General features: G+C 40.5%; 1 protein-coding gene and 1 non-coding gene across 5 annotated transcripts in view; one reads left to right on the top strand and one right to left on the bottom strand.

Moving 5' to 3' along the window:
- PRDM5 (PR/SET domain 5) overlaps positions 1–12,148 on the bottom strand; it is an 80,070-nt gene that overhangs the window by 42,936 nt on the left and 24,986 nt on the right. For 3 of the 4 annotated variants that reach the window (XM_069459086.1, XM_069459088.1, XM_069459087.1), the window contains exons 5-9: positions 9,431–9,605; positions 7,557–7,678; positions 3,547–3,626; positions 1,438–1,522; positions 24–181 (exon numbers count right to left, since the gene is read on the bottom strand). In XM_069459086.1, the coding sequence (XP_069315187.1) occupies positions 24–181; positions 1,438–1,522; positions 3,547–3,626; positions 7,557–7,678; positions 9,431–9,605 (620 nt within the window). Of the gene's footprint in view, positions 1–23; positions 182–1,437; positions 1,523–3,546; positions 3,627–7,556; positions 7,679–7,936; positions 8,030–9,430; positions 9,606–12,148 lie in introns of all 4 variants that reach the window. The other variant, XM_069459085.1, reaches the window with a different exon arrangement.
- On the top strand, positions 2,034–2,143 carry LOC138375534 (U6 spliceosomal RNA). Its single transcript, XR_011231527.1, has one exon. It is a non-coding gene; the product is annotated as a U6 spliceosomal RNA (small nuclear RNA).

Here is a 12,148-nt window from a genome sequence, read left to right as displayed (position 1 = left end):
TAGTAAGATTAATGAGCATTTACCTTCTTGTGATTCTTGTAAACATTTCTGTGGGCGAATCCCTTTCCACAGAGCTTGCACTTGTAAGGTTTGTCTTCGCTGTGTATCACCTTGTGGGCACCCACTTGATCGAGCCTCTTGAAAGACTTGTTGCAAATCTCGCAATGGTAGGGCCGTTTTTCTGTGAAAAGTGAGTGGAGACAGTCTCGTATCTAACAAAGGTGAAGGCTGAGGCAGGAAGTGTGCTCACCTGGTACTGCTTCCCGCGGCTGAGCAACCGAGGCACGGCCCAGCACCCAAGAGGGACCCACCACCCCATGCCCCGTGTTGGGAAAGTTCACCTCCACTCCCAGATGGCGCCTGAGCCTGTTCTCTTACACAGCCGGTTTGTAAACTGAATGTACCAAGTAGCTTAGAGATAAAGAAGTTTGCATTCGAGAAAGAAGTCCTATTTCCAGACAAAAAGGGCTGATCTGTATGAGTACATCAGAGTCACAGCCCTGACTGCCGAGTGGCCCGACAGTGACGGAGAGAGGCCAGAGCAGTGTCCCGCGGGGCGGCTGGGCCCGAGGAGACAGAGCTTCCGACGCGCCGCAGGAACTAGACACTCAGGCATGTAAAATCCCTATCTACGTAATATTCGTACAATGTTGACAACTAAATAAAAATGTGTATCGAATAAAGCATACTTGAAAGCCAACGATTTTTTGATCTCTGATTTTAATTTACTAAAATACCTACAACTATCTCCAAAGTGGACATTCAAAAAGATTATGACTTCAATGGCCTCAAATTAGCGATCATATGCGGCACTTCAGAAAGGGAATCCACACAGCAAAAATTATTTTCAGAGCCGATTTTTCTTCAATTTGTATAAGCGACACAGACCTATTACTCAAACTTGCTTAAAAACAAACTATGGCTTAAAAAAACTTACGTTCTCAAAACCTATTTATAAATTTCTCACTAAAAAGCACCAAATAAGATGCTTTATTAGCATCTTATTTGGAATGTACAAGTGTCTAGAAACGTAGGAACTGCAGTTGTTGAACCTCTACCGAACGTCAGACGCTGCACCGTCACCGCACACGATGACCTCGTCCAACCTGCGTGGCCATTTTGAGAGACAGGTGCCCATTTCAGAGGAAGAATAAGGAAACTGAGGCTCCAAGAGGACTAGGTGACACATCACGTGGTAACTCTGAAGATCTTCAATATCATTTAGTCTAACTACCTCTGCTTTATAAATAAACTTAGGTCTAGAGAATTAAGTCACTTGTTCAAAAGCACATGACTAGTTAACGTCCAAACTAGACTAGTTAATGTCTAAAACTAGAATTTATAGCCAGGACTCCCGATTACCACTCAGAGTACCTGAAAATGACAAACCAATTTCTTTTGTGGCGATTTCAGTATCAACAAAAGCATGTAGTTTACCTGAGTGCGTGATCATATGACGTTTTAGCTGATTGGCCGAAATAAATTTCTTCATACATTCTTGACAATCAAATATCTCGTGAATCTGCGAAAGGTTAAACTGACAGTTCAATCAACTGTCAAATCCTAACAAATTACATACAGTGTGAGCAAAAATGTAAGCATGTGGACAGTTGCTACTGTAACATCCAAACTATATATTACAACGTAGCCCTAACTTACTCGTACTAGCCTACATAAATTGATAATGTCATGAATGTAAGTTGCCTAGTAAGAACTTATCACTAAAAGAAAACGTAAGATTCACAGTCCTTAATTATGTAATATAGCTGACTTAATTAATACATTAAATTTATACTCTGTAAAGATTTATACCTAGTAATTCTGAATCTGTTGTCACGCACCAATTTAGACTTGGAAATAAATATGTAACCTGCAGGTAATAAAATTACCTTTACAGTAGGCAACAGTATTTTAAACTTAGATATGTATGTCTCAGACTAGGGCTCTGCTTCAGAAGCCACAGAGAGGAGGGGCAGGAGAAGGAGCCCGAGCAGACTGGCTTTCTGTGCACAACGCCTTTAAAAGCAATCCTGGTGCTGCTCACTTCGGCAGCACATATACTAAAATCGAAACAATACAGACAAGATTAGCATGTACCCTGTACAAGGATGGCACACAAGTTCATGAAGCATTTCATATTTTTAAACAAGCTGATCACTTCCCAGCTTTTTGGCTAAAATCTGATACAATCTAATAAAATCACCACTTGGAAACTGAAAAAAAAAAAAAAAAGGTAGTTCCATGGCACTCAGAGGGCAAACAAAATCACACCCATCAGTTCAATGTCCCATGTCATAAGTGAGACAACAAAGGCCCAATGTGACTTTGGGGGCAGTGACAGAAAAAGAGGAGACCCCCTCCCCTGACACCCAGTCCAGCACTCGTCCCCCTATTCCTCCCTGAGGATCAAAGTCACCCAACAGACAGGATATAACGCAACAGTTTAACTACCATACATGTTAAAAGTTAAATCCACAGCACATGATCATAGCAACTGGATTAAAAAGTCATATGAATTTTAAGTCTTGTCAAATCACTTTGGAATCCAGCTATACATACATAAGCAAAGAAATAAAATTCGTATTATAAATCATAACAAAAGCAAAATTTTGTTTTCACTAGAACCATGTCCCCTCTCCTTTGGTATAAAAATCACTAAAATAAAACATTTCAGGCTCTAAGCTATTCCAAAAAATATGTGACATTAGAAAACGATCATTTATATCTTTGTTATAATAATAAAACACAATGTGAATATCTGGACCCAGTCACGATGCAAACGAAAATCAAACTTCTATTATAATTCTATTTTATTGTAAAGTCTAACTAGTTGCTAATGTTGTTAGAGTTAATAACTGTCATTTATTTTTCAGATGAACTTTTCACATCAAAATAATAACAGCAACATATACTTATTAAAAATGTTATTTTATTTCCTCCTAATATGACCATTTGTTTCTGTGAACACTTGGGCATACAAATCTATGAGTTCATGCTTAATCACCTTAATGGGAAAAATGGCAGAAAGTAAAATCAAGTTCACTAAACATTATGTTGGCAACTTTACGTTATTATAACATAATATTATATTACTTTTATTTTTAGCTTGTCAAACTACTGCAGCTTATCTTTGTTGCTGCAGACGAAACTAGAATATGCATTCATTTTAGTAGCCAAATGCCACGGCCCTGCACATTATAAATACATAAAAATGTACAGTTTCCTCATAGATTTATATTTCCTGAGCAAGTAGCAACTGACAAAGCTGGAAACCAAGCTGGGGTGTTATGAACGAGGAACTCACCTAGACCTGACACTGCACAGTGAAGAAATAGTTCCACTAACTCTGAATAACAATAAACAATTTAAAATATCCTTATGCAGTTTACTTTTCTGCATGTTGGCCTTGCATTCTAGAATATATTAGTGCTTAAGTTAATGACATAGCTCTGTCTTAACACAAAACAATCAACTAAAAATTTGCATGGCCGACACTATAAATGACCAGAAGATCTCATGTTGTGATGACTGTCAATGTCTACTGACCTTTCTATGTTCCTGTAGGCTTGATGCTGACGAGCACCTTTTATTGCACACGGAACATACGAGCTTTTTCTTAGGATCTCCTAAAATAGAAATAAAATACCATCATGATTTGAACGAGACTATTAAGAGGAGCAACAGATACAGTTTTTCTAGGTGATACGTAATTTAATCTTCACAATTCAGAATTCTAAACTATTCAGTGTTGTAGACACATCCGCTAAACTCAAAGAGTAAGTTGTATTTTAAACCCTTTCTTTTTAAATCTGAGAAATCTTCCATTTCATAGACTGCTTTCTACTCTTATAAACAGGCCTTTCACTTTTCCATGTGCTAATTACTGTATAATATTAAAAGAGAAAAGCACATATCCACAAAGAATTCAAATCAAAATTAACCAAATGTGTTTAAGAAAAAATTAGATTTATCAATTCATAAATTGATTTTGCTACTTCTTTTACATTTCCATAGCATGTTTTATTTAATCAGCTAGGTTTTTAAAGATGGAATTCATAGATTATGCTTTTCACAGCACCAGACTCTTGTAAAATCTATGAGCAGATGCTTCATCAAATTAATGTTAAGAAATAAAATAAAATCAAGGACAGTAAAACATTATATTGACAATTCATATTACACAAATCAAAACAGCCCAATTTCGTCTGCTCACATAATGATTATGCTTATAATAGCTCATTTCATATTTCAAATTTCACAGTGGTTATAGAAATGAAGAGTCAATAAAACATTTTTTTAAAGTGACGTAAAAACAGTATCATCTGTACCACAATAATAAACCACAGAATGGTTTACCAACTTTTAATTGGCTGATTTCAAATATACAAAAAGCACAAAGCACACAGTACAATGAACCACCAGGTTCTTGTCACCGGCCCATGATGACAAATCCATGGCCATGGTGGCCCCAACCTGAACTCACGCACTACCCCACCCCCATTATCCTAAAGCAAATCCCAAACAAGTAAAACCAACATTACAAAATGATCTGACTGTATTATAAGACTATGTTTATGAAAGAGAAACACATTTGTAGAAAATGGAAAATATGAATTTTTGTGCTATTATTTGAGCTACCTATGTCCATGTTTTTAATGTGCTAAATATTAAAGCCAAGAGAAACTTTCTTAGCGATTGACAAGCAAGGGGCCACAAAAGGGGAAAATTCTCTCCAGCAAAATGGGACCTGGTGGCCTGTATTTGGGCATCGATTCCCCATACATGTCTTTCACACACGAGGGGCCAACTGAGAAAGAACATTCCCTCCTTCCCAGCTCCCGCTGGTTGGGATTGTCCACCGCCCACCAGCAACGCCTTGTCACCCACCCCAACCCTCAGGGCAGCTGCTCCTCAAGACTAGGCCCTGTCCTGCCACCAGGCGGGTCACAGGAGGACAGTAAAGCAAGGAACAGATTTCTCCACCAGCCCTCTCACTTAAACCCCGTGCCCCGCCACCCCTCGTCCTGCAGGGTCAAAGGTAACATATCCAACCCCCAACCCCACTCTTCAACCTTTCTCCTCCTCACACCTCCTTTTCTTCTTCATCCTAGAACTCAAATCCTAGTTCCCCTGAGAAGAAATACAGGAAAAGCTTATGCTTATTCATCTGAAGATGCAGATAGATATCATCTCCCTTAAATCCGAAGTCTCTCTGTTGGCACCCACAGAATCTGAGCAAGAGAGAACGATGGGAAGTAGGCTGAGGAGCTGAGCTCCCCCGACCTGTCTCTAACTCAGTAAGTGAGGATTCTCACGCCCTCCCAGCTGCCACAGGTTCAAGGACAACAGCATCCACAAAGCCACTGTAGCCCGTTCAGATTCAACTTACAAAGGACTCAGGAAGACGTCACTTACAGCAGTAGAGGGTGGTGGAGGAAACCAACACAACTGTGCCAAATCCATATTCACTTAAGTACTCGAGTTTCAGCACACTGCGAGTTAAGGATGGTTTCAGGAGCTGGGCTGAGGACCTACCTACCACATATTACGGTTTCTATGGAAAAAATGTGGTCCACATTGTAAAAAATCAGCTTCTCTCCTGATTCATCACCTAACAAGCACCATTGGCCATCACAAGTAGAAGCTGCAAGATCTTCTCTTTCCTTGAATATCTTTGCCTTTTTCTATTGCAAAACATTCTACAATCACATACATGAGTACTGCTTTGCTTGCTATTCCCAACAAGGAATATTCTTTCCCAAAACATCTGTGTAGCTCATGGAAGAAAGGGGACTATGAATGAGACAATGAAACCATGTACCAATTCCAGCAAGAGATATGGCATAGTGACCTTCAGCCAAAATACGGCAACATTTCACATTTGGTATAATCCACAACATAGGAAAAATAAGAAAACAAAATTTCCTTTCATGAATTATTTCCTACAATTATTTCTGAGTTTCCAGAATGAGTTAACAGTGTAATAATATCCAAGGACAATTACAAGAAGCGTCAAAGAAATGTTCTTACAGCACAGCCTGAATACCACATGCCCTGTAGCAAGAATGCAGAAGTTTCCAGAGTTTCAGAACACAGCTGGCTTTTCATTTAGTGCAGCAAAGTTAACTTTGAAACAGACATGAAAGTTCTGTTACAATATATTGCAGACATAGATGAAGAAAATTAAGAATAGCATTTTAACCAGAACGGCATTTAAAAAAAAAAAAAAAGATGGCAAATCTATCAAAAAGTTGTGCTTGCCTTTTGCAGTCATAGGGAAGGTCATCCACTTCCCAGAGCCAAGCGCAGAAGTCAACACGTGAGAAAAGGACCCGCACAGCAGAACACGCAGAGTCCCGCGAACCTCCTTGCAGGAGGCCTGAGGCAGGAAACAGTCGACCCTGACAACGCAGCTGCCGCTTCAACTCAGCACATCCCGGCCCTAAACGCAGGCACTCGGCAAAGCACGTCCCGGCCCTAAACCCAGGCACTCGGCAAAGCCCGTCCCGGCCCTAAACCCAGGCACTCGGCAAAGCCCGTCCCGGCCCTAAACCCAGGCACTCGGCAAAGCCCGTCCCGGCCCTAAACCCAGGCACTCGGCAAAGCCCGTCCCGGCCCTAAACCCAGGCACTCGGCAAAGCCCGTCCCGGCCCTAAACCCAGGCACTCGGCAAAGCCCGTCCCGGCCCTAAACCCAGGCACTCGGCAAAGCCCGTCCCGGCCCTAAACCCAGGCACTCGGCAAAGCCCGTCCCGGCCCTAAACCCAGGCACTCGGCAAAGCCCGTCCCGGCCCTAAACCCAGGCACTCGGCAAAGCCCGTCCCGGCCCTAAACCCAGGCACTCGGCAAAGCCCGTCCCGGCCCTAAACCCAGGCACTCGGCAAAGCCCGTCCCGGCCCTAAACCCAGGCACTCGGCAAAGCACGTCCCGGCCCTAAACCCAGGCACATTCGCTGCCCGCCAACCCCATCCTGAGCAGGTAACATCCAAGTGACAGTCAAATTTTATATTTGTTTTACTGTTTAGGAATTCATACAGTGTTTATTAACCCAAATGCATTCAAATGTCTGTGTCGAAATGTAGTTAAGGATTTTCTTTAATATAGGAGAACTTTAAGCATTAAAAAAAAATAAATCAGATTTTAGTGTAAAAATATTAAGGCAGAAGGGTGTCACTTAGTAGTTTCAAAATGTATCTACAATCATCAACCTTAATTTATAAAATAAATTTCATATGCTAAAACATTAAAATTGTTGTTCAAAAAATATTAATTCTTAATGCACCTGACAAAGTCTATCTAGCTACACCAAGCACAACTAGACTCGAGCGAAGGTCTATAGTTATGACTAGTTCAGAGAGGGGAAAAATGACAAATGCTGCTGAAATCAACCTAAGAAAGAGTTTTCTGCGAAAGAAAAAACCCACGGCGGGAGCCACACATCTGTGTGAAACACAATGGAAAAGCCAGCTCTCTCCCCGGGAGTGAGAATCAAACACAGATCACCACGGCCCGGGGAAAGGAAGCCCCTTGAATAATGACACCCCCATGACTCCTCACCAGTGTGGACGTTTTCCTGGTGCCTTTTCAGGGCATCCTTGCTCTTCAGCCTCTTCCCACAGCTGCCGGCCTTGCACACGAACCTGGCGTCGCCCCGGCACGTCCCCTGATGCTGCTCCAAGCTACAAGACAACCAGCAAGGGGACAGGGAGAGGCAATGGCCAAGACGTACCTAGGGAAGTCAAACTTCACAGCAAGCTTTGGTAACACATGCTCCCTGTGGAGTCTCGGGACCATTCCATGCATTACCTCTGCGGGCAAGAGGAAAAGCATTTACGTTCTGAAGCCATGGGACACGGAACTGCTAACAAGCACGGAGGCCGCATGCAAACAGTGACCCACAGCCATACGACAGTCATCTGAGAACTCAGACACAAAACCTCAATGCTGAGCTGAAGGAGGAATTGCAAACAGAGCACTGAAAACCTCGCGAGGAATTCTTCAGACTGCTTTTCGCTGTGCACTGAAGAACACTAAGGGGAAATAGGGAAAAAAGAGAAACAAAAACTGGAAATATGAGACCAAAATGTATAAAAATACGCCAACTTTGAATAAAGTCATATTCATAATCCCCTTTTTCATTCTGTCTTTTTTGCCTTTTAAAAATTTTAGCACTTTAAGTCCCAGCTTGGCAAGGGTAACTTTTGTATAAATATATGATACTAATTGCAACAAAAGCTGACTAGAATGCAATTTAAAGACTCTTTAAAAGTATAAAGCCCTTGTTTTTTTAAGAACCTGTAAAAGAATCTCTAAATATGTCATCTCTTGCTATTATATAAAGTTTTGATGTTTTAAACATTAAGCTGAAGTTTTGAGCAGAAATTTTTCAACTCAAATTTTATAAGTAAAAGCTGATGCATATAATATATGGAAATAATCTTAATATGAAATATAGCATATTTCAAATTTTACTTTAATGAAACAAAAAATGTAACATTAAAACTATGTTAAAGATTTCTTGCTCATATGTAAAGTGACATTCTCTTAAAAATAGAAGTTTGGAGAAAAAGTAAATGAAGGGAAGGGAATGCAAGAGAGGAGAGAAAGAAGTATATTGATGGTGTGGGATCATGTCACTTATATGAATTTCATATTGGAATTAATTGGTTTCAAAAAAATGACAGCCTACAGTGGCATTGAATATGCAAACATGCTTTTAAACTACTTAAATTCAATTATCTAATTAAAATAAAAAACCTGTAGTTAGTAAAATAAAAACATGTTACAAACACATGTACCCACTTTCTCACATTTAATAATTGGTGATCCTATAAAATATTTAAATAAAATGATAAATCTTATGTTGTAAATTATAAATTATTAAAATAATAAAGGCACAGAGCAATGGCTGGGATCATTAACTCCACGTGTTGTCACATCCTGTACCTACTCATCTTTCATCATTCCTCCAAAGTGGCTGTCAACCACACAGTGCTTCCCAGAATGTCCACCAATTCTTTATACTCTGAACTCTCTCCATTTCTTGAGCTTTTCTTTAACTGATTCCAGAGGGAATAGAAAACATAGACAACTAAAACTTGATCTGTCACCCCAAAGGATTAGCTAAATTAAGTACATCTGAATTTCAGATTAAACCAGTAAGCTTGATATTTGATGGCAAGCTATTAAATGGACAAAGATGAATTAGCACAAACAATATGGACTTGTTAGAATTGATGACCGGAATATTTCCAACATCAACATACACGAGTTAAGGACAATGACAATGGAAAAGGCTTAATTTCTCTGTCACTCAAACACACAAACATGTGCACACACACACGTGGGTTAGAAACTCTAAGTCAAGCCAAATGAAGTAGTTTAATAAAGTGTTAGCTTATAACTTTACAGACGTTCTTTAATATACGCACTGTCTTTGCAAGGCCTGCTTAACGGGGAATTTCTTCCCACAGTTCTTGCACTTGAATTCCTTCTCCTCCGTGGGCTTCTGGTGCAGCGTCTGCAGGTGCTCGGCGAGGATGTCCTTGCTGGCAAAGCTCGACTCGCAGTGGGGGCAGGCACAATCCTCTCCCCCACCAGGGTGACCTGCAGGTCGTGGGGAAAAGCGTTTGCTCACAGCCAGGAACGGCTCGGTTTCACTCCCATTTTAAAAATCAAAATTAACGTGCCTCATGGTACCATATACATAAATTCTTACTATCTCTGTGAATATTAATGGTACTGTCCAGAAAACAGGAAGTGTTACTGGAGAGAAATACATTATTGTTTAAATATTTTTATATGTGTTTTCACCAAATGAATCCAAAATCAAACTCAATATGTAACCTATTCCTATAATGTTAACTTCCCACAGTTCTTACAAATGTTAAATTACAAAACAGAAGTTTTCCCTGCAATGGGTCATTTTTAGCTCACCTTATCCTTTCACAAGGGGAAAAAAATCCAACCGAGCCATACTACGTTGAATTATCAAGGAGAAACCCACATAGAATTGGAAAAAAAATCAGGGTCATAAAAACATTGGTTACAATAGGTATAGTGAGTGAGACTCTACCGTCCCATGTGGACTGATGCAATTCTGCCTGAATTTATCAGAATGCTACGTAAATTACACGTATTTTTTTCTAATTATCAAATAAAATTACATTTAGAAAATACAGAAAATATGAACAAAATTAAAAACACCACTAATCCCATCTTTAAGAGACAAGTGCTATAACGTATTTCCAAGCCTGACTTATCTTTAGGGCATATACATTTTATGCAATCTAGGAACAGGTACATGTATGATCATACTTAATATGCAATTTTACATGTTGCTCTTTTTTTCTCATTTATTGTCTTTTCAAGTCAAATGTTTTGGGTTTTTTTGTTTTTTATTTACACTTAAAGTGCCATAATTTATTTAACTAAACTCTCCAGTGTTAGACATTTGGGTGGCTCTTTTGCTTCTTTTGCCGAGTTTTTGTTTAGTCTCTGCTTTTCTAAACAAGACACTAAAAATTCTAAAATCAAAATAGCAGCAAAGTACTTCGTCTGTACATTTAAAAAAATTTGTTTCGGTTTCTGTTGATTTTTTTTATAAGGATAATGAAAACTGGTATTTTGATAACTAAAACAGAAAGTAGGTCAGTAATAGATAAGTAGAAGACTTATTTTTAAATCAAAATAATGGACATAATAACTAGCCCTGAGGGTAACATAAAAACAAATGCTACAACGAAGAAAACACAGAATACAGAAATAATTCCCATCACCTGGAATCTGATATTCCAAACAGCATAACGCATACTTGAAAACCAGCACAGACCATAAGCCCGTCCTTACCTTCCTCTTAAATAATTCAACTAAAATAAAGAAACAGAAGCACAAGCTGGCAATGGCGAGAGAATGTTCATACTGTCTCATGTTAATGAAACAAAAGCCAAACTCCGTAAAATAATTTAAAGAGGTTTATTCTGAGCCAAATTGGAGGACTGTGACCCGGAGCCACGCCCTAGAAGCCTTGAGCAAGTGGACTGGCTGTGGCTGGGTCACAGTTTGATTTCATACATTGCAGGGAGACAGGGGTTACGGGTAAAGTCATAAATCAATACGTGGGAGGCTACATTGGTTTGGCCCGAAAAGGTGGGACATCTCTAAGCGGGAGGGGGTGGGGCTTACAGATTACAGGTGGGTTTAAAGATTCTTTGACTTGTAATTGGCTAAAGACATGAAGCTTTGTCTAAAGGCTTGCAATGTTTTAACACAAGGAGCTGTCAATCAGAGACAAGCCACAGGACGTACATTTGTTGTCCTGTGGAGCTGCAGGTCCGTCTTGCACACCCTTAGGCCTGTTAGTGGGTTACAAAGGTGTCCCCAAGAAGGGAGGGGGCGTGATGAGGCAGGTCTGACCTCCCTCCTCCTGGCAGGATTGTTTAAGGATGTCCCCTTGGCCACGAGGGGGTCCATTCAGTCAGGGTGGTGGGGGGTGAGCCTTAAGGTTTTATTTCGGTTCACACTCAGCTGATGACGTACGGTTAGAATAGAAAACTCATATGAAAAGCGTTACTACCACTGTGACTAATGAAACCAGGGCCACTTCAAGTGGCTTATGCTACACAGAATGGAAAAATGCTACATAGTAAGCACCAGCCTGCTATGGTTTAAAGTTCATGTATCCCCAAAATTCATATGCTGAAACCTAAATTCCAGTGGAACAGTATTAAGAGCTGGGCCTTTAGGAGGGGCTGGGTTATGAGTGCTCTGCCCTCGTGGGTGGGATTGGTGCCCTTATAAAGAGGGAGCTCGTATGCCCCTTCTTTCCCACGAGGACACCACTAGAAAGTGACACCTAAAGAGCGACGGGCCCTCCCCAGACAGATCTGCTGGCACCTTGATCTCGGCCTTCTCAGGCTCCAAGACCACGAGCGATAAATTTCTGTTGCTTACAGAGAACCCAGCCTGAGGTATCTTGTGCTCATCGCCCAGTTGGACTAAGATACAGCCCGTTACCAAATGTGAATACCCAGAACATCGTTCATCTACCCCCCAACTTCCCGCAGGAGTAAAACAGCATCACAGAAATGAGGCCCAATAACTGATTGTTCCCCGGATGCGGACAAGCGAGTGACATCTGTCTCCTGGGC

The sequence above is a fragment of the Eulemur rufifrons genome, chromosome 26 (assembly GCF_041146395.1).
Source record: "Eulemur rufifrons isolate Redbay chromosome 26, OSU_ERuf_1, whole genome shotgun sequence".
NCBI classification, from domain to species: Eukaryota; Metazoa; Chordata; class Mammalia; order Primates; family Lemuridae; genus Eulemur; species Eulemur rufifrons.
The sequence above is the reverse complement of the archived record's forward strand: the minus strand, read 5'-3'. Positions and strand labels throughout refer to the sequence as shown.